Genomic DNA, 23,503 nt, shown 5'->3' with positions numbered 1-23,503 from the left:
TTCTTATACTGCACGGTGTGTGTGTTTGTGTCAAGCGAGCAATCCAGTTGAAGAAAATGCAACACAAACCTTAGTATATATTCAATATTTGTTTTTAATGGCGTTTCATGTTAATTTTGTGATTTTAAGCAAATTATACGCAAAAATAACATATTAATATATCATAATTTGCCTTTTCATTAAAGGTGTGCTACAGAACAGCTCTTCTATCGTGGAAGTAAATGCCAGAACATGCCTGATAGAGTGTTTGATTTTTATTAGATCTAACTCTCAACACTCGGTTTTTATAATACATTGTTTTTTTTTAATAGTTTTCAAATAATTTCGAATTTAATTTTTCTTATTGACTACATGATGGTACTAATTACTTATTTACTACATACATATGTCATACATACATACATCACATACTTTTACACAATTTAAGTACTACTTTAGCATTTACCCGTGATTGTTTTTTTTAATATAACGAATAAATGCTTCGCAACAAGGCATCACACGGAATATACAAAAATTAAAAAATAACGAAAATTGTTTGGAAAATGCTGCATTCTTCCCATGTTCATTACACTATGTATTGAAGAAAGTATTTTTCAGTTTCTGCCAAAATAGTGACGAACTATTGTCAGACTTTAATTTGGCATTTCGTTTTTCCTGCGCTTCCGTCTTGAACATTAGCCATTGTTTGCGTATATCCGGATTACTGGGACCCCATTCATCACTAGGTGAACATGCTTTTTGTATGGTCTGAAATGTGAATTACAAATATGATGAAATTTTTAAATTAGATATAAAAATGTTAGTTCAGATTATTTAATGATATTTAATCAACTGTGTCGATACAATCTTTTTACTGGATGTTGTTCATTTACATTTTCCAATTTTCTCTCTTGAGACAGAAAAATTCGTATTTACTCTCTGCAAATTCCAACCGAGTAAATGTTACTGGGAAAGTAAACATACGAAATATTATCCCGAGGGAGTTGTCAGTCTTCTACCGGGCGCGTCCCCAGGTGGCGGATAGGGGTAGGCAGGTGTTCATACTACTCTTTTGTAACTTAAGGGAAAGACTTCTTTCACTTGACCTCTTTGCAACAGCATAGTGTGTCCACCTGCTGCAGGGAATTTAGTATTCCCCGCGGACCAAAACTGACTACGGGGATGTTCCCCTAAAACAAAAAACACACTGAAATGCCTAAAGTCAAAAATATAAATAAAGTTACGGTGCAGGGCTTAAATAACCCAGTACCGGCGGGTGACGTCGATCTGCTTACGAGTCGCGACCCGTCGTCATCCAGAGATCGTGAGCAACAATCTGCTACGAATGTGGGTGTCTTGGCATTTGTAGCTGAACGTAATGCGACAAGCACAACGAATGATAAAGACCACTTTTCAAAATCCAGAGGCGGAACAGAACATCGAATAAATGAAAAATTGCAGCGCAGAGGCAACAATGCTAGTCAGCCAGATGAACCAACGGAAAGAGAGCATTTAGCATCAACATATTCGGAACATGTTATGAATCTGGAATCATCTAAAAAGCAGAACTCGACAAAAAATGAACAAAAGAGTCCATCGCCCTGTAGTACTTCAGAGACTGGTGAGTGCGCAAACGCAGAGAACAATGGAAATAGTACGGATAACATAGCTAAGACCCGATCCAGAAATAAACAGTTGTCTGGAGCACAACGACGGAAATTGGCCAGAATGAGACGGAAAGGACTAAATGTTATCCAGACAGATGCCACAAAGGAGAGTCCGCCTTTGCCCACTTCCTCGGAATTAACAACCAATATAAGTTTCACTGAAAATGAGGACACTGGCTTTACAACGCAAATGAGCTTACCGATTGATAGCACATTGGACAGATGTGATCAACCGTCCCATTTTGAGAAAAAATGTTACGACTACAACAATACCGACTCAAGTGTCATGAGGCGGTCTCCTGATGAGAAAAACATTAGCTATCCATCATATAGTAGATTGAGTAGGCCGTACCAAGCCCCTCGATATGAAGACAATTATTTTGACAATTCTGGACGAAGTTGCATGACACGGTCCACTGGAGTACAAAACAATGTACAAAGGAACTTCCCATCATTCCTTCACTTTGATGATAGTCGGGACAATAAATCTGGCACAAATTCCATGACATGGTCCACAAGAGAACAAAACAATGCACAAAGGAACTTACCTTCATATGGTACCATGAGTAGATCACTTCAAACCTTTGACAAATCTGGCCCAAATTCCATGACATGGTCCACTGGCGAACAAACAAATGCGCAAAGAAACTTCACATCATATAGTACCATGAATAGATCACACCAAACCCTTCCCTATGGTGATAGTTGTTATGACAAATCTGGACGCAGTTCCATGACATGCTCGCCTGGTCCAAGTACCATGACGATGTTTAATGAGGAGGAAAACACGGCACAAAGAAGTTTCCCGTCATATAGTGGATTGAACAGATCGTATCAAGACCCACATGCACATGAAGACTATGATTACAAGACCGGCCCGAGTTCCTTAGAGCCTGGACATCTGGAAAAGAACACCCGCCGGAGGAAGCGGTCTGCTGAATTGTGTAAGACCTTGCCATCTTATGCAAAGGCTGCCAGGAAACGCCAAAAGCAAGAGCTTTGCTATGCTGTTATTGATATGAATTGTACTTCGGGTAAAATTCCCGCAGAGCATCAGAAAACCACCGAAGATTTGGTTAATAATAAAATCTTAGATCACCTCCTGCAAGGAGGGGATCCCATAGAAATTCTTAACTGTAAGTTCAGAGCGGACCGGCTGATAATTAATTTTGCATCATCGTCAAAAATAGAGGTCCTCAAAAACCTTATAGACACTATAACGCCGCCTTGGGAGGGTGCCAATTTAAAGTTGGTGCGAAAAACTGATATTCATGGACTAACAAAAGCTACGGTGTTTTTGAGAGGCTGGGGGAATACATTCCCAAATGAACGGATTCTCGAGATATTTGCACTTCAAAACAAAACACTTTGTGCAAAGAAATGGCTGGTCTTTCACAGGGAGGAGCGTAAGAATGGGACGCTCCTTGTGTTAGGCATAGATAAAATATCTATAACAAGTCTGGCCAAGACCAAGGGCATGGCATTCTACGTTTCAAATGCAGTTTACTTTAAGATCGGAAAGACTAGAATCTGCGAAGACCAAGAAGAAAGTGTCGAGGTAGCTAATACACAAGACAATAGCAACGATGAATGTGAAGATAATATTGCGAACTCCCCGGATTATTGGAGAACGCTGAAATAAAATAGGAACAAGGTTTCTGTTTTAACCCAAATTATTTTTACAGATACATTGACTCAAAAACATGATTCAACAACCCAATCTAGTTCACACCAAAATGCACGAAATTGTCCTCCGTTGTAATATTTTTAGAAAATTATTTCAAGATGATGCATATGTTTGTATACATTAATATTTCGCTATAATATACTTACATTCCACAATGAGCCACTGCAATTTGAGGATGCTGTCCATATGAACCACAAAGGGAATTGTACAAAACCTATGGCCAATAGAACCCAACCAGCAACTATGGAAAAAAGATGTAAGAAAAATTTGATTATTAAATATATATATATATGTAAATGTGTTTGCTCGCATTAAATGTTACATTGATTTGATTCCACTAAATATTAAACTAATTTATAAATTTCAGAACAAATGGATTGCTTGTATCCACACTATGGAAATGAAATACAGACATAGCTAAAATGGTTCAGAAACCCTGAAGGCCAGCAGTAAACAAATATATTTTTTAGGCGATTTGTGGACGCAGAAAACGATTACCGGTAATAAAACGAAAGTCTCAATACCGTATTCTTGCAATTTTAAAACACCTAACTATCTAGTGATTTTTTTCCATTTTCATTATTATATTCACACAATGAATTAAACTAATAAAAAAATCGAATAGAATACTTGAAAATAGAATAGAAGTAGCATTGGATTATTAATGGGTTGGATGAAGAATTCTTGACTTCGTATGTATAAAGATAATATTGTTTATATCCTACAATAATGAAATCAAGAAGGCTAAACGTGAGTCTTGGGTAGTATGAGTAGTATTAAGCGAAGCGACGCACAGTGTCACGACCGCGGCCAAAAATGGTTATAAACCAAGTACCACGGAGGACAAATTTTTTGATGAGGATTGATAGAAAACACTCCAATTAGAATAAATATGAAATTTTATATCGATATGTCGAGTAGTTTTGTCTCTACAAAGGTTCAAATCTGATAATTATTTATAAACTGTTTTTACCATATTTTCGAAAAATTGGTGTGTTTTTCTGATGCTCAAATTTTTGAATATTCAAATGAACGGTTATTATAAAAGTGTTTATTTTGGTTGCTGTGGATGTAAAAACTAGGATTCTCTTTAGTTTGTATGTATATAGATATCATAAGGTGCATACTGTCGTCCACACTTGTAGTACTTAGTTCATCAAATTTTTAAAACAAATTTTGAAATTAGTGGAGCAAAAAAAAAGTTTAGCTTTTTTTTTATTTGAGTGGTCAAAAGTGTGCTATTTAAGGAATAAAAAAATTAGCTGCGAAGTCCTGCGGTCCTTAGAGTTATTTAACTGTTTTGGTGACCGCCTTATGAAAAAATATGGCATATTCATGAAATGGTTACAAGCGAATGGTCAAATATGTTATGTATACAATTAAATAAGTTATTGAGGGTCAAATAGGAAGGAGAAGATGGATTCAGAACATACTAATAATACAACATTTTACATAAAATATGCAATTAAGTGGTAAAAACGTTATTCCAAGCGGAGATATAGGAGAATTGGTTTTAATATATAGCTTTTAAATAAATTTTTAGTCAGTTTGAAGATTATACTTATTTGTCAGATCATTTGACATAATCTTATAATCTGAATTTAGAGGTCGCACATGAATTATCTTTGTGGAAAGTTCATATAGAAAAATTTTAGTTCATGGCATGTGATATGCAATGTGCAGTACAATACCTTTTGAGTGACTTTCACAAGATGCTAACAAGTCATGCCAACAAATAATTAGTAGCAGCCCGAACTTTTGTTAAAGCCGAGTTAAATAAGGATTTTAATTAGAATTTTATATTACAATCCGACCATGTAATATCCTTAAACAGTCATAAAGTAAAGGCCCTAGATTATAACGTGGATGATACTAAATCGTACATTTGGGAAGACAATATTATATATATATCTGATGTGTGTGTTTGAAAATTTTGTGAATGATAAAAAAGTAATTTATTTGTTACTAAAGGTATCAAATATTTATTATATTATTATATATATAAATATATAAATAAAAATGAATTGCTGTTCGTTAGTCTCGCTAAAACTCGAGAACGGCTGAACGGATTTTTGTTATTTTAGTCTTGAAATGTTCGTGGAGCTTCAGGGAAGGTTTAAAAGGTGAGAAAATATCGAATAAATGCCGGGAAATGTCTAAAAGCTGACTTTTATATTTCCCATACAAATGTTTTCTAAACAAAATGTAGATTCGTGCATTCAATTTGCTTTTGTTGTCAGAATTTTTTTTTTAAGTTTTATAAATTTTAAATTTTGTCACAATTTAAGTTTCTGAAAGGATTAAATTTCGATTACCGACACATGCGCGTGAACTTTCTTTACTTTTGTGATCCTTTCAGATAGTGACCCTGTGATAGTTACACTATTGTTCGGCATATTAAAGTCATTAATTAATAACGTTAAGATGCCGAGAAGAAGACGACCTGACTTAGGTCATCCATAGAATGCAAGTGCATTTTGGGATTAATGTAAGGATGGAAAATCAGAAGAGATTCTGAATCGAGTTCATGTCCATTCAGGGTATTCTGATTCTAAGATCCATGTCCTTGATTAATTTGTTTGAAAATAATAATAATGTTGTTCTTTAAAGTTCCTGAAATTTTGCTATGCCACGGGAAATATCAAATCAGGCGGTTATGTGCCTAATCGTTGTTCAATATCTTTGAACTTATAAACACTTCGCATATATCCGACACCAAAAATGTTTATCACAGTGCAATATACGAGATATCTTCTTTAGAAAAATCTATCATTAAGCTCAGCTGAAAAGAGAACAACAAACAAAAAACCAGAAATTTTATAAAAATTAGCGATGACGTAGCGACTTGAAGGTTATACGAAAACCTCCGTCCGATGTTATCCATTCGTATTGAACATGCTAACTACCGATAACACTCAAGTTGGAAAACGGGGGTAAGAAATTCAACATACCGAAAATTTAACTAAAAATAAATATGGCGTTGCTTAACGTTAAGCTGTAGTGCAAAATTCCTGGAATGGAGTTTTTTATTCACAGGAATTCGTTATGCCTAATTATAGCCAACTCTATTAGGAAATTCGGTCAATGTATTTATAATACTTTATAATAAATGGGGTATTATGCTATATAGATGCTATATCAAAAGTCGGACCTAAGTAGATACTTTGTCGCAAAAATGTGTCTCCCCCCAATATCACGGAATGAAGTATTTTAACTACAACAATGGGAATGGAGACATATTAATTTTTGGTAGGAAGATTTTACACAACATGAGAAATTATGGGGGATACCATTATATGGGTGCAACCCACAAACTTTGACCAATATTGATAATTCTTTGTAAGGAGATGTTGGACTCACCAAATAAAACAACTAATTAAGGTTGAAAAACGTGCCCAAATCCCCAAAGCATTCTATAATGTGGAGTTCCATTAAATGGATTTCGGAAGCTTGGGTAAATTTTGTTATGAAAATTTTCTACTCAATGATCATCCAAATTGTAAAATTACAGCCAAATACCGACTATTATAGGGTTACCTGGATACTTGGGCCAATATTGATAATTTTATGTAGTGAGATTTTCTGTTCAATAGGTATACCTTATATTAAACTAAAAGCAATTCTGTCGAAACCCGTGCTTAAGATCTTCAAAATATCGAATGTTTAGGGCTACCATTATATGGGCGGTACACCGAAACATGGGCCAATATTGATAATATTTGGTACGGACACTTTCTGTGCAATTTCAATGTATGTTCAAATTTCAGAGCACTATCTTAAAGATAATTTAATATTGGGCTATCGTTATGTGAATTATACATCAACAATATTGATATGCAAGACAACGTTTGCCGGCCCGCAATGTTGAATGTTGAAATGTTCGTGGAGCTCCAGGGAATGTTTAAAAGGTGTGAAAAAGTCAAAAACCACGAAAAATTTGCAAAAAGTATTTTGCAACATATTGGCATTTTCACGAATTTAGTATCGAGCTATTTGAATTGCACCACGTCGTAGTTGTATTTTGAGATATTTTTGGCGAAAATCGGTAGCGTATCATTCCTTTAAGCATACATTTGTCAATTATTGAAAATTTTCTAAATATTTATTTTTTTTCAATTGGTTTGACATTGTATTAAAACATTTTTAGGAGAATAAAACAAATAATTGAGAAGTATATCATATCACACTCAGGTTGGAAAACGGGAATAAGAACTTCAACATACCGAAAATTGAACGGGAAATAATTATGACGTATTTCTTAAACGTTAATCTATAGTACATAATTTCTGGGATGCTGTTTTTTATTCACAGGAATCCGGTCAATGTCTTTATAGAACCGAAACCTGTATTTATATGCTATATCAAAACTTGGTCCTAAATAGATAATTTTTCACCCCCAATATCCCGAAATGACATTTTTTATTATTTTTAGACATACAATGGGAATGGGGATTAATTAATTGTTGGTAATATGATTTGACACCACATGAGAAATTGAGGGGGATACCATTGTATGGTGCTACACGGAAACTTGGATCAATATTGATAATTTAAGTAAGTAGATTTTCTACTCACTGATCATCTAAAATATAAAATTACAGCCAATTTTGTTCTAACACGTGACTAAACCCCCCAAAATACAGAAGAGTGGACTGATATTGACAATTTTTAGTAGGATTCATGCTACCAAATAAAACAACCAATTACAGCTGATTAGGTTGAAAAACGTGTCCAAATCCCCAAAGGATCGTATAATGTGGAGTGCCATTATATGGAGGCATTTCGGAAGCTTTGTTAGGAACATTTTCTACTCGATGGTCATCCAAAATATAAAATTACAGCCAAATACTGATATAATATTGATAATTTTAAGTAGAGAGATTTTCTGCTCAAGAACTATCCCTTATATTAAATTAAAAGCAATGCTGTTGAAATACTGAATATTTAGGGCTACCATTATATAGGCGGTACCCCGAAACATACTCCAATATTGATAATATTTGGTACGGACACTTTCTGCTCAATTACTACCAATTTTGTTGATAAAATCGTTACAATTTCTCATATTGAAGGGGATACCCTAAATAGTGAACTAATATTGAACATTTTCAATATCAAATATCGTAGGAGTAGTAGCAATGTATGTGCTAATTTCATAGCACTATCTTAAATCGTGGAGTGGAGTTTAATATTGGGCTATCTTGAATTATATTTGTGAATTATACATCAACAATAATGCTATGCAAGACAACGTTTGCCGGGCCCGCTAGTATTATAATAAAAATAACAAAAATAAAACTACTATGCTTAATTTAGCTGCATATAACGATTTTATAGTAGGTACCTGAAATTTGGGCCAACAACTAAATTACAACACCTATTACTGAAATGTTCATGTCTTCGTCTTTGGGCGAAGACAATTTGCAATTTGAATGAATATAAACAATTTATATGTCCAAAAAGCGGATTTTTCAAGACCCTATGTATGGGAGGTATACCAAATCTTGGTCCGATCTATCTATTTTTTTGTCAGTTGCTCTTTAGGCCAATAATAAGCACATGTACCAAATTTCATTAACTTATGATAACTTCTTCTATTTTTGGCCGCTGTTTATATGAACTTGCGACATAGTGCGACGGGATGTGGAGATACACTTGATCGATCATCAACCCACTTATATGTGGCGTGCAACCAGGGATGGTCCGTGTGACGAATTTTTAGGTTTTCGACTGTCAAAAAGGTGTAAACGTCGAAAACGTCATATACCTGTATAAAATGTAATAAAAGTAGTAGAAATTGTATTTATTTGAATATCATTACCATATATAGGTATTTTGTAGAATATATATCATTTTTATATATATCTGACTATTCCTTACTGGAACTGATCAACAATTCCAAACTTTTTGGAGATGAAAATTTTGAAATTTGATATAGATTTGAGTAAAGCATACGTAATTTGATAATTTATTAAAGGAAACAGCTATTTTGTCAAAAAGCTAATGGTTTTGAGTAGGTTTCCGACGTTTCTGACGTATGTATTATACGTCGGATATGTAGGTCATTTACGTCACTGTTTCTGACGGACCATCTCTGCGTGCAACACGTCGATGAACGAGTATTGATCACTCTGCAGGACATTTTTAGTGCTTGTCTGCTTTTATCGTACATAGCAATGGTTGGACGTATCGAGATAAATATGGAGACCTCCGGTTACACATTGGTTGCATTCCTTCAATTCGAAGGAGCCTTCAACAATGTGAAGCTGGAGGCTATCCATTGTGATCTTCCTCCTAACGGATTGGGTTAGTAGAATGCTGGAAAGCAGAATTATCAATTCGTCCAGGCTGCTAGATGTGTTCTGAGGCTCCGGGAAACGGATGCCTGGAAGTCGCTGCATTTTGGTTACGCTAGTATACCTAACACGACGCCAGTTTGTGACTTTTTGGAGAGAATTACAAAAATCAGTGATTATACTCCTTCCCATAACGGCTTTAACGACATCAGAGAGTATCGATAGTCAGGCGGCTCTTAAGCCAAGTCGTGCATTATTAACTCAAAAGCGGTTCGTGATTGCATGACGACGGATTGTTAAATTATATTGGGTTTCAGGATATAGCAACATAGAAGGAAGTGAGATAGCCGAGAGGGTTCACAGTCGTCCACTCTCCCATTGGCTACTTTATTGGGAAAATCCGTTTGAGATACTGCGAGGTAGTCGGCAACAGATAGTCAACTGAACCTGGATGCAGGATTTCAAAAACCATCTGGCCAGAACGGAGATCGGTCAAAATTTATAGGGCCACATGAACCAAGATTTTTGTGTGAACAAAATAATAATAATAATACAAAGGCGTATATATTTACTCCTGAAAGACATGGGGAGTAAATGAAAGAATAAATAAATTAAATAATTTAAAATTTCATTTCATTTGGATAATAAATGCATCCTGTACTTTAGAATAATCTATGGGTAGATGGATTTTCATAAATCGACTTCGAAAGTGATTCTATAAGTAGGCACAAAGATATAATACCCTATAAGGCAGTAAGGTGTTGGACATAAATAAAGTGTTCGTGAAAAACATATCACATATCACTTACTATTTGCCGATTCTGGGTAGTCCATGCCAGCATATTTTAATGTTTTCAATTCGGCCATGGAATAAACGAAAATAAATAATAGTAAAAGTGGTGTAATAACTGCCCAGCAGATACGCCAATAGAATGAGACACGCATTCGACTCATAAACTCAACGTCATCGCAGAAATTTTGTAAACCTAAAAGGCAAACTTTTAATTAAAAATTATCTATTTTAAGTGTTTGGAAACTGGTATTTTCCACTTACCATAGATCCATGCCACGCCAATGATCTGAAATAGAGCTAAACCAAAAATAACAAATGTGGCACCATAATAATCGACTAAATTTAGGATCCATTGACCGGCCTATTTTTGGATACATGAAATTATATAGAAATTAAATTAATTCAAGAACGTAGTTCTACATGGCATTATTTTGCGATAGTTGCGCTACTATTAGAAAGCAATATTGGAAAAGGTGTGGGAATCGAATTAAATATGTCTATGAATATGAAAATTTTCTCTCTTGATTTAATCAAAATCCAATGGTTCGTATAAGTATTAATATTACTTATACTACCCATGGATCGTTGTTTTAGAAATATGATAAGCGGTAAATGTTGCCCTTAAGTACTGGCGTTTTTTTGAACAAATGAAATGTATAGAAATCAAATTAATTTAATATCATAAATTAATTTTATGATCAGAATGATTATGGCCAATGGTTCGTATACGTATTGACATTACTTATACTCCCCATAGATCATTGCCATATATGAATATGCATTAAATATTGCTCATAAGTACCGGTGTAACGTAAATAATGCCACATAGAAAACCACCAATTGATGTTGCCAATGCCACCATCCACGCCTTCATCCATTTAAAATTATCACATAATATTGCTACCAGTGTATTGGCCTGGGCGACCAATGTTCCAATGCCCAAAACGAACAACATAATAAAAAATAATACAGCAAATAACTGATAATAAAACAACGAAACATTAGTCAAGATATTTTCACCGAACAGGTTGTTACGGTAATATCAAACCTGTGGTACACCATTAAATTTTGCAATAGCATCTGGATAGGATATAAATGCCAAACCCGTACCACTACGCACCACCTCATCGATGTTACTTATATTTAGATTATGTGCCAAATTACCCAAGATGCCGAATATGGTGATACCCGCAATTAAACTGGTTACAGTATCCAAACTGGTAACAATTATAGCATCTCTGGAATCGTCGAAGTTGTAAATTATTCGGAATAATATTCTTTAATAGGTTTACATACCTATGTGAATTGTGATTAAATTTATTATATGATGAAAACATAACAATTGGACCCAGTCCCACAGCCAGAGAAAAGAAACATTGGACCACAGCTTCTTTCCAAACCTAAAAATATAATTAAAAAAAATCTTCAATAGGAAGCAATAAGATTTCTTCTAAGTATAGCACAGGCAAATTCTATAGAACTGCTTCTTCAATAGGACCGAAGAGGGCTTCTTCTTCTGTAGGTCAGAGGATGGATTCTTCTGAAGGACAGAAAAAAACTTTTTCACAAGAAAAAAATGTTTTCTTTTGGACAGAAGAAGTCTTCTTCTATAGGACGGAAGGAGCTCTCTTCTTCTATAGGACAGAGAAAGTTTTCTTCTTCTATAGGACAGGCTTCTTCTTCTTCTATAGGACAGAAAAAGGTTTCTTCTTCTATAGGACAGAAGAATGCTTCTTCTTCTATAGGACAAAAGAAGACTTCTTCTTCTATAGGACAGAAGGCTTTTTCTTCTTCTAAATTCCTTACCTTCAAATTCAGCAATTCACTCCAATTGGGTTTCAAGAAAAATATAATACCATCCAATGCCCCGTCCAAAGTAACAGCTCTTATTAGCAGTGTTATCAAAATGACATATGGAAATATGGCCAAGAAATATGCTGCCTTACCGGCCGTTTTTACACCACGAACTATTACCAAAAATGTTGTTAGCCATGCCACAAATAAGGCCAATGTCAGTCTCCAACTTGGCAGGCCAATACCCTCGGATATATCATCATATTCACGAATTACCTGTTTGCTATAAATCAACGGATAAAATAAAATAAACAGGAATTTGAAAATCTCCTTCTAACATCGAACTTACATAAAATACATTTCCGAACTACTTGTCGGTTTGTCATTGAATGTTGTGAAATTTTCCCCATTAGTTGCTTTCGAATTGGAGTCAACACAATTAGAACCCCACTCCTCACGACAGTAGGACCACGGCAAAGGATTATAGAATGAGGCCACAAAATAATAGAGTGTCAAGGCCAACAGCGAGGAATAATAGGTAAGTACTGTAACACCGGCATAAGCCTGACCAATGCCAACACCTGGAATTCGATAATGTATAATTATTTTTGAGGAAAATTATTGATTGATTTCTAAAGCTTACCTACAAATGAGGGACATATGGACCATATTTTAACGGAACTTTTGCTGGTAAATTGTCCTAAAAGAACTTCTAGATAGTACATTGGTTTTCCTGAAAAATAAAACGAATGAAATATATTTCTATGGACCAAATCGTATAGAATTATGAATACATATTAATAAAAAAACTATTGGACCCCCACAAGGAATAGTAAATTGCAGCCACTATTGAACGTAAATTTTGCGTAAAATTTCAAAAAAAAAATTGAATGGTGTGTTTTTACACCTAGAAACCTAGAACCCAAAATATCCAATAAAGTTGGAAAATGTCTTGAAAATGCCGAATATTGGGCATGTATATGGGTTTTCCTGCTAAGATTCTGGCCCCTTTTCTAAATATTTCACTGACATTTCATAAAATTTATTTAATAATTTTTTTTATTTTACAAAAATGAACTTGATCAAGGTTTTAAAAATATAGATGACAATGATGACAGATTATAGAGATAGATGACAGATAGAGGACATAATTCTTTTTATAGATGACAGCTAGTTAAAATAGTAAAACTGAACCGATTTCAACAAATATTGTCACGGATTATTTTATAAAAAAAATTCGGTACGCTGTACTATGGGCCAGAGATCCCTTTTTTGCCCAAGTTTAGAGCAAAAGGTTTATGAAATACCATATATAAAGGTTTCGAGGATTACGTTTCTGCAAGAAAAAAGTAAAACTGTAATAGGGTGAACCGAAAACACGGCGGTCAAATCAAATTATTTTTGAAAAAGGGTTTGAAGAGCTATGGCCACTCGGTACTTCTCAGCTACTTCTATTTTAATCTTTTATTAAATTATTATACTATAATGGAAAAAATTGGATTCCTGGCCCATAGTGTGCTGTGCAAAATTTCGGACAAACAAATTTACTTACAAATAAAAAATCTATTCATATTGGCAACAATCCCTACCGTAAACCTAAAATTGGCAAAATTCAGCCTTTGTGTTAAAAGTATAGATACTAATGGGCCGGAATTTGCTTTAATAACTAGACTTCAAAACATAGTTATAACAATTAACAAAAAATTGAAATACAAAAGTCAAAAGTTAAAAAATTCACTTAAGGGGACCCCCCATTCCCGGGGTAAAAATTGTTGTTGATATAATTCGAACATACACTGATTAAAGAATGTCCCTACAAAATTTCAAGTGAAAATCTCAAGAACTCTTGAAGATATATCCGATTTATTGTGTCAGCATCAAGTGACGGCTAAAGGGCTTCTCAAACTTTTTCTCTAAAATTTTTTTTGCGAATGGCGGGCACGATAACTCAAAAACTAATAATCCAATCGGTTCCAAATTTTGCAACGTTTCTCTGGGAATGTATAGCTCTCGTATGAACTAGGATAAAGCCAATCGGTGAAGATCTTCCTTATTTTTTAACTTGGGTTTTGGTAAAAAATCGGCGATTTTTCAAAAATATTTTTTCAAAGGTCCACCATTTTGTTAATTTTAGAGCGAAGTCAATAATCCTAGTTCATACGAGAGCCAGACATGTACTCTTTCTAACACCGTTGGAATTTTCGGATTCCGAAAATTATTATTCCGTAAATTATTTTTCTTCTCTTTTGAATCTTCAAATATATATGTGCAAAGTTACAAACCTTAACAAGCATTGGTATTGATTTACCAGCCCATTGAAAATCTTGAAAAATTAAAATCGAGAATGGGTGGGGTTCCCTTAAAGGACACCTTTGACTTCGAAAGGTCTATTAAAATGGTTAATATCAAATCAATTGTTTAAGTAGAACAACATCGATCAAAAGGATGACCAGTATAATTCAAGAACAATATTAAATTTTAACATTGTCAATTAACTCTTTTCACATAACGTAAATATTAAGTTCATATTGTAATAATAATATTTCTGAAGAGAATTTATGATTTTTTCAATTAGATTATCATCTTGGACCACTGTGCGCCATTTTTGGCTGCCTTTTAAAATAGTCGTGACAATTTTTATGACTTTTTTAAATTATGAAAATGTAACGAATATTAAAGTATTAATGTAGATCAGCCGGGTATCTATTTCGGGCGCCTCATTTTTTCATATGTATATATGAAAATGTTAAAAATAACAAATTCTTTGTAATAATTACGAACTTTTCAATAAAAAGTTTCATTCTAATTTAACATTTAACAATGGAATGGAAATAATAATTATTTAAATTAGTCACATCTTCCTGTATGAAAGGATCTAAAAGTAAGGATATGCCTTAATCCCCTAATAATTCTTTTTTCGAGAGCTAAGAAATGGCTTTGTTTTTTTCGAGAGCTAAGAAATGGCTTTGGATCAGATGACAGAATCAAATAGTTTCATTTTTTTCTTCTGTGATGCTTTATCGAACTCACTACGAGCCTGCGATTTTTTTCAATTTGTGAGATATATGCACATTCTAGGCACTTCTTCTAGTCTTCTGAAATCCTCTCTTAGCAAAAAAAAAAAAAAAACAGCAAGGAAAGTAGTAAAGTCGGACAGGGACGACTATATTATACCCTTTGATATATTCTGCATATATATACATATGTATATCGTAATAGACGTCACCTTTTTCGAAGGAACATTGACATGAAATTGAACGCGCTTAAATATGTGATCTTTATCTATATGTGAACCGACTAACATCAATCCGTACATATATTCTGAAACCTACGCTAAGTTTTATTTCATTTGGGCAGATTTAGAGTTGTTTGTGTACACGCTGTGCAAACTTTTGTGTCAATTGGACAAACATTAGGAGTTTGGTGCACCATTCACCTAAAATCTGACGAAAATGGAAGCTATATCTAAATCAGGACCGATTTTCACGAAACTAAATTTTAATTTGGTTGACTTACAGCCTGTTTTTGTAAAATTCCAAACGAACGAATTCGAGTGACTTACGACCAATCCTTTATTTATGTTTATTAAGGTTTTCTGATTCAAAACAAAAATAAATGACATATTTTTCAAAACCAAGGAGTTTGGTCGTAAGTCACTCGATTTCGTTCGTTTGGAATTTTACAAAAACGGGCTGTTAAACTGTATTAAATTAGTGTTATTTAGAGCTTCTATATTTGAAAATGTTTAATAATTATCCATGTGTGAACTCATTATTGACGTACTGTATATAACATATTAAGCTATTAATTGAAAATTAATTATTATTTAGCAATTATGCTTCAGTTGTAAAACAAGCGATAAACATGTGAGAGCTGTAAAATCCAAGCAGTAATTTATTTCACGCCTAATTTTATGGCGATTCTTAGAATACGATTACGATTACAATCAAAAGCCTCATGCGGAAACCAATTCAACTACACTAATCACCATATGATCACCCCAAGACTGTTGCCAACAACATATACATAAATGTTAAATAACCCATTAAGTACCTGCATTTGGAACACAAAAATCCCTTTTTAAGTTTAGCTGAATTATATGCCACATTTTGCGGACATATTTCTCTAGTCCACTTGATATCTGTTATGGACAGATTTGTTGTTGTATTCAAAATAATATCTGTAACTAAATATATTTGTATATACAAGGTGTCATAGACTTGTCTAGATTTAATTACTGAAACATTTTCCCTTAGCATTTAAATGTCAATAGCAAACAATGCCTACAGCAATGATAAACCGTGGACATGTTTTTTATGACACAAATAATCTAAATTTTATTCATTATACTACCTAGGTAAAGTCTCTGAACCTTAGATAGAAATCTTATCTGTATATGTACGATATCTAGGCCCTAAAAAAGAAATATAAAAATCTAAGTAGAATTTCTTTCTTTGTTCATTACAGATAAGTTGATCATCAATCACAATGAATGAAATAACCGCTCAATTGGTTTTTAATTGGTTTTATTAAATATTTGTTTCATTTCGTTTCGTTTGGATTTGACGATGACATTTATTTCCGTCTCGAAGAGGAAAAGGCAACAGTTCTGCCTAGTAACAATTTGCGAACGTAAACGTTTGTTTTCGTTGTCTTTTTTTTTTTTTTTGCACAATTAAATGAAGGTCGAAATAATTTCATTAAAAATTAAAGAAAATATTATTTATAAATTGAATAATTTTTAATAAAATCATATTGAAAAACACTAAATAATTGGAAATAAAAAAATAAGTAGACAGATAGAAATTAATAATTTATTCATATATATATATATATATATATTTATATTTATATGGGAAATTACAAAAATCTTTTAAATTCCTTGAAACTGAGGTTTGCAAGGTTATAACTCGCGAAATATGAACATATTGCATATAATTTAAATTCATTTATATAAAATGAAGTGTTCTTGTCAAAATCTTAAAATATTAGTAATAATTAATAAGTTGTGTGGAAGCTGTTATGGTGGTAATGTAAAAAATAGGTGAAAATGTGTTGAAGCCAACGAGTTTTTTTATGTTCGTTCCTGATTTGTGGCTAAACTACACAACGCACGCACATGTGGTCAGTGACTAAGTTGCAGAATAACCCATGGACAATAAGTTTCTATTGTGTGATTTTTCGATGTAATCACTGCATCCACCCAAAACGGATGCTGAAATTTTGAAGCCGGATTTTCGGTATTTTTTTGAATGTTTGTTATTGTCAGGACGCGCATCCAGATAATGGACTAAACTGATTATAAGATTGTAGAACTCGTGATTTTGCTTCGTTTGGTGTATATCTCATGAATGTGCTCACCGTAGCTTCTTTGCAATTGGGTGCGTAAATTTTTATAAAAAACCTATTTTTTGAGTCCTAATTTAAGAAGGTCCATTCAAATTCCGTGGAACCCCGCGTGATTTTAGTTTTTTTACGTGCCGGGTCTAATGAGCCCATCCATGTTCAATTCCGCCCAATAAAACGGCGGATTTAGGTACCTTGAATGTGGAAAAAGTGCAAAAACGTATTTTGACAAATTCGCGTATATAATCGCGGATTTCTTCGAATTGATTTCACATACATTCATTATTGTGTTATCATATTCGCGAATCTGTGTGAAAATAGGTCAAAAATATATCGATACGCGAATAATATGCGTATTTGATCAAAAATCGATTGTGGAGGCACATCCGCGGTTCTTAACCGATCCTTTTAAAATAGGTGCCCTTTTGTGTATTTTCATAGGAGATTACTGAAATCGGATGCGCATAAAAATCGTATGCACTTTGCACCATTTTTAGTCATTTTTAGGGTTTTTGCATAGTAAAGTGCATCGAGCGGCACACTTTGACCGCTTAATGAAATCTCGAAAAATGCATAATTATTGGAAGAAATTGATTCGGTTTATACGAAAACCGCATGCGCATCAACTGATTTCAACTAATACGCGAATTGTATGTTTTTCAATATTGATCATTTTTATGAATTGTATGTGCAATATATTTAGTCACTTTTAACGACGAAACTCTTATTAAATGAATTTATCGATATTTAACAATCATCTTAAAAAATTTGCAGACAAAAGCGTCGTATATTTTAGAAGATTAAGGCAAAACCGTATCCTCTTAACAATACTAAAAAATCGAAAATTCAAAAAAAAATTTGTTTTGATTTAAAAATTAATTTATTTTTTTCCCGATATCTTCATGCTTCTATTTGTTTTTCGCGACTATTATACCGTATTTCAATGTGATTTGACTAGTATGCAAAGAAAACAATGGTGTTTAACCATTTGTGAAGAAATTCGCGATTTACGACGAATAGGAATTCATTTAATTTATATTTGAAATACAAGATTAAAAACCGCTATAACTTTTGTGCGCAGCATCCGAATTTGTGAACGCGAACAGATTTCGAATCAGCATATTTTTCTTATCATAAATGTGCTCGCAAAAATTTTTTTCAAATTTTTTTTTAATGGAATTTTAAAAGAATTTTGTAATTTCCCATATATATATATATATATATATACGCAAAATTTATTTATATTCTATGGAAAACTAAATTGCACGGTATTTTTGCATGGTCAAAAACGTGGCATAATTGTTGAAGGTAGTCTCATTTGAGAGATTAATAATGACAGGCAAAAGGAAACGAGATAGACACATGGTTTCTTTTGAGAATGAGCATGAATCACTTTTTAAGTCGATTTATGCATGTCCGCCTATCTGTCCATGTTAAATTGTAAACAATGTAGGGGAGAGGGGGACAACTTTGAACACTTTTTTCTTTCAAGCCTCATAAAATTTTTTATTTTATACTTTTTGGTTTCTTATAAGTTTTTCATATACAGATTTTATTACTGTTTTAATGGAGGAAGTCAAAGTGTTCAAAACTGCCCCCAGGGGGCACCTTTGAACAAAGCTTGATTTTTTGAACGGCATGTTTTTTTACAGTGCTTATGTTCAAATATATATGTATTGTATTCATATATATCAGAAATACATTTATTTATTAAAAACATATACAAAAATATTCGAAAATTAAACAATTCTGATCAAAGTTTATTAAAACATAAAATGACATAAAAACAAAAATGTATATGGTGAAAAATACAACTAATTTCGTAATCTTATTAGCCCATTTGAAATTTATGAGAAATCGAAGCCAAAAGTTAAAAACTCCGTTTTTAAATGGAGTTTACTGGGTATGTTCAAAGGTGCCCCACCTGTGGTATTTTACGGAAATTTATAATAACTTTTTCTGTAGGAAATATATATGAAAGAAAGTACATTAGTTATGTTTGAAATAATTGTTTGGAATGCAAAAAAATTGTTTAACGAAAGAAAACAATCACTGAATTCTTCCTGCGCCCTTACAACCAAAAGAATAAAAGTTTACAATTGCAGTGCGAAAACATAGTCAGTCATGTGAATTTTGTCTACAACTGAAAAAGCTAGCCAAAATGATTTACGCGGATAAAGAACAAGATTGGCATATAAAAAAATTTGGTTGCGGGTCGGAAAAATTCTAAACCGAGATTTTAGGAGCACGGTTCAAAGATGCCCCACGTTCAAAGGTGCACCCCTCTCCCCTACAGGTCGATCCGAATTGGATGAAATTTGGCATAGTTCACTTAAAATCGGTTCAGATTTAGATATAGCTCTCATATATATTTTCGTCCGATTTAATGTAAATGGTGTGCCAAAGTCCCTATATATCTTTGGATTTGCGCGAAAGTCCCTATATAACATTCGAAATGTAGCCTAGCGTAATGAATTAGGTCTAGAATAATGTGTCTTAAGTTTCCTTAATATCGGTCTAGATTTAGATATTGCTCCCATATATATTTTCGTCCGATTTAATGTAAATGGTGTGCCAAAGTTCCTATATATCTTTCGATTTGCACGAAATTTGGCACGGCGGGTCCGCCATCATATAACATATGCCTGCTACTTCGTTAGCGTAGGTGGGAATAATTTAAACGTGTATTAACATGTTATTTTCACAAAATACTACACATGCCAGAAAAATAAATCAATCTGCACATTAATATCGACCATACATGAAATTTGAGTACCATTTAGTACCAAATTTCATTATTCGAGCTCTAAAGGTTCACCTAAATCCAAATTTTACCAAATTTAGTTCCATTTGACACACATTAATATATAGAAAATTCCATAAGTACCCACCTCAACCGTCCAATTGAAATCATATAACCGATTTAATTTCCATTGTTTTCCACTACTATATACTTCATATAATCCAATGAAAAGCTTATTTCCCCAATTTCTGGATTCCAGACTTATCGATGATTCAATGATTCAAATTTCAAAATTCCAGCTCTATCGGTTCACCCAAATCCAAATTTGGTAACATTTAGTACACAGTAGTACGAATTTCCAAAACTTACTACTTAACCCAAACATACACCCCCACAGTGATCCTAAATCCAAGTTTCAGGATTCTAACTCTATCGCTTCACCCACAATTTAAATTGTACTAAATTTAGTACACATTAGTACAAATTTCTAAAACTTCCTGCTCCAAATTTCATGATTCTATTCTCGATTTGTACCTCCGAATTAAATTTCTAAAACTTTCTACTTAACCCAAACCTACACTCCCACAGTGATCCTAAATCTAAGCTTCAGGATTCCAACTCTATTTCTTCATCCACAACTTAAATTGTACCAAATTTAGTACACAGTAGTACGATTTTTTAAAACCTCCTTCATACCAAAACGAAGTAAAAACCCCTACAGTGATCCTAAATCCAAGTTTCAGGATTTCAACTCTATCGGTTGACCCACAATTCAAATTGTACCAAATTTAGTACACAGTAGTACTAATTTCCAAAACTTCCTACTTCACTCAAACCAACACTCCCACAGTGATCCCAAATCCAAGTTTCAGGATTCCAACTCTATCGCTTCACCCACAATTTAAATTGTACCAAATTTAGTACACATTAGTACAAATTTCTAAAACCCACAATTCAAATTTTACCAAATTTACTATACCGTAGTAGGAATTTCTAAAACTTTCTACTTAACCCAAACCTACACTCCCACAGTGATCCTAAATCCATGTTTCAGTATTCAAACTCTATCGGTCCCCCCACAATTCAAATTGCACCAAATTTAGTACACAGTAGTAGGATTTTTTAAAACCTCCTTCATACCAAAACGAAGTAGAAACCCCTACAGTGATCCTAAATCCAAGTTTCAGGATTTCAATCCTATCGGTTGACTCACAATTGAAATTGTACCAAATTTAGTACACAGTAGTACTAATTTCCAAAACTTCCTACTTTACTCAAACCAACACTTCCACAGTGATCCTAAATCCAAGTTTCATGATTCCAACTCTATCGCTTCACCAACAATTTAAATTGTACCAAATTTAGTACACATTAGTAGAAATTTCTAAAACTTCCTGCTCCAAATTTCATGATTCTATAGGTTTACAAGCTCGATTTGTACCTCCGAATTAAATTTGTACCAAATATAGTAGCATGTAGTACTTTTAGTACACATGAATACACGCTTTCACAGCAACCTAGTTTAATAGCGGCAAATGTAGAGAAAAACGTGGTTTCACAGATTTTCAATTTGAAACGAGAATAACTTCTTTTATTTCTAATGGATTTATATTATTCTTTTTTTCTTTCGAAGAGTAGAATTTTTTTTTAAAAAAGGTATATATTTAGTAAATCGGTTGAGGATTGGCTGAGTTACAGCGGTTGAAATGTGAAAAATACGCATAAAAAGACAAAATGTATTTTTCTTCGGACTGTACGATGAAATTATGATATCAAGTCGCATAAGTTTTATCATATTACGGGGAAGAAAATAAAATAAGCTTTCGAAAATGAGAAAAATCAAATAAATCGGTTAAAAATGGATGGCAATAAGTGAAGAAACCAAAATATAGTATTTATAACAATAAAAATAACTAAAATTTTAGAGCTCATCTGTTTGTACTGTAGAGTTGCTCCAAGCTAAAATTGAGACAATTCCCTTATCCAAATTCAAAATGAATTCTTGGATTAAATCTTTAGTTTTTTAGTGAGTACCCGATTAAAAAAAACGCCACGATATCTCTATTTTTGAAAAAGTTATGCGGCATTTATTAACTTTGAAATTTTATTTGTTTTAGTTTTGGCCACCAGTGTATATATCTGTCGACATCATCGTCTCAAATAGTGAATGGAGGGTTCCACCAATCGGCACCTAATTGAATTCAGTTGATAAATTTTCAAATATATTTTTTAATTCCATTTCACTGTAATATTTTAAAAGTAGGTCATAAAGTCCATTTATGCCATACAAAAAGTAAATTTCCCTCTGTTGTTTATCAAACACCAATGATACGAACATTTTATCACACTGAACAAAAGTAAAGTAAATTTGATGATGACACTTTGAATTACTAATAACACAAATTAACCTCATCAGTCTAAGGATAGCACACACAATAGGGAACCAAAAGCAAACAACATCAAAATACTAAACAAAAATTAAGAAAAAGAATGGAAACAAAAAACAAAACAAATAAACTCAAATACAATTTAACCAAATTGACCAAATCAATTTGCAATCAATATTTTAGCGACATACCAATTAAGAACAACACCACGATGTAGGGTATCAGGAATGCACCGCCACCATTCTCATAGGCGGTAAATGGAAAACGCCAGATATTGCCCAAGCCCACAGACACTGAGATGCAGGACATAAGAAATTCTAAACCGCTGGCCCAATTTTCACGTTCTTTATTGGCGGCTGATGATGCTGCTGCTGCTGATGGTTGATGATTGGAGTTCGAATCACTTGTATCGGTCGTGTTGTTGACATTGTTGATTGAAGTTGGTTTGCTGCCCTCCTCAATGGAATTCATGTTGTTAGGCGTTTATTTATGCTATTTATTATTGTATGGGAAATATATCACAGTTTTTATTGGGAGCTCTAAGAACCCTTTAAACCTTTATTTTCTTATCTCAAACTTATATAAAGAAACACTTAATCCAAAGATAGAATTTTCAATATCTATGCAATCACTTTCAATTTTAGTTAATGGTTCCGCATCATCGTTGGTTTTTTTTTTTTTTTTGGTTTTGTTTTCTTTTTTGTCTTGTAAAAAATTTCTTATTCACGTTCACGTCATACACGCCAAACCGATTATAGACCACAACGAACCCTTTGTGTCAACCCGTAATTTTTGTTATTTCTTGAATGGT

At 33.3% G+C, this 23,503-nt stretch overlaps 1 protein-coding gene across 1 annotated transcript; it reads right to left on the bottom strand.

Moving 5' to 3' along the window:
• Positions 1 to 570: 570 nt before the first annotated feature.
• On the bottom strand, positions 571 to 23,163 carry LOC133328483 (sodium-dependent nutrient amino acid transporter 1-like). The gene is made up of 11 exons (XM_061537049.1): positions 22,884 to 23,163; positions 12,860 to 12,949; positions 12,566 to 12,797; positions 12,229 to 12,499; positions 11,719 to 11,822; positions 11,471 to 11,660; positions 11,225 to 11,401; positions 10,684 to 10,783; positions 10,439 to 10,615; positions 3,480 to 3,574; positions 571 to 747 (listed from the first exon to the last, which is right to left on the bottom strand). Exons 1-11 carry the CDS (start codon positions 23,161 to 23,163, stop codon positions 571 to 573), a joined length of 1,893 nt encoding a protein of 630 aa, XP_061393033.1.
• Positions 23,164 to 23,503: the final 340 nt, after the last annotated feature.

This window comes from Musca vetustissima, unplaced genomic scaffold (assembly GCF_032173495.1).
Source record: "Musca vetustissima isolate MV318-11 ecotype Yass unplaced genomic scaffold, APGP_CSIRO_Mvet_v1 utg4212, whole genome shotgun sequence".
In the NCBI taxonomy this organism is placed as follows: Eukaryota; Metazoa; Arthropoda; class Insecta; order Diptera; family Muscidae; genus Musca; species Musca vetustissima.
The sequence above is the reverse complement of the archived record's forward strand: the minus strand, read 5'-3'. Positions and strand labels throughout refer to the sequence as shown.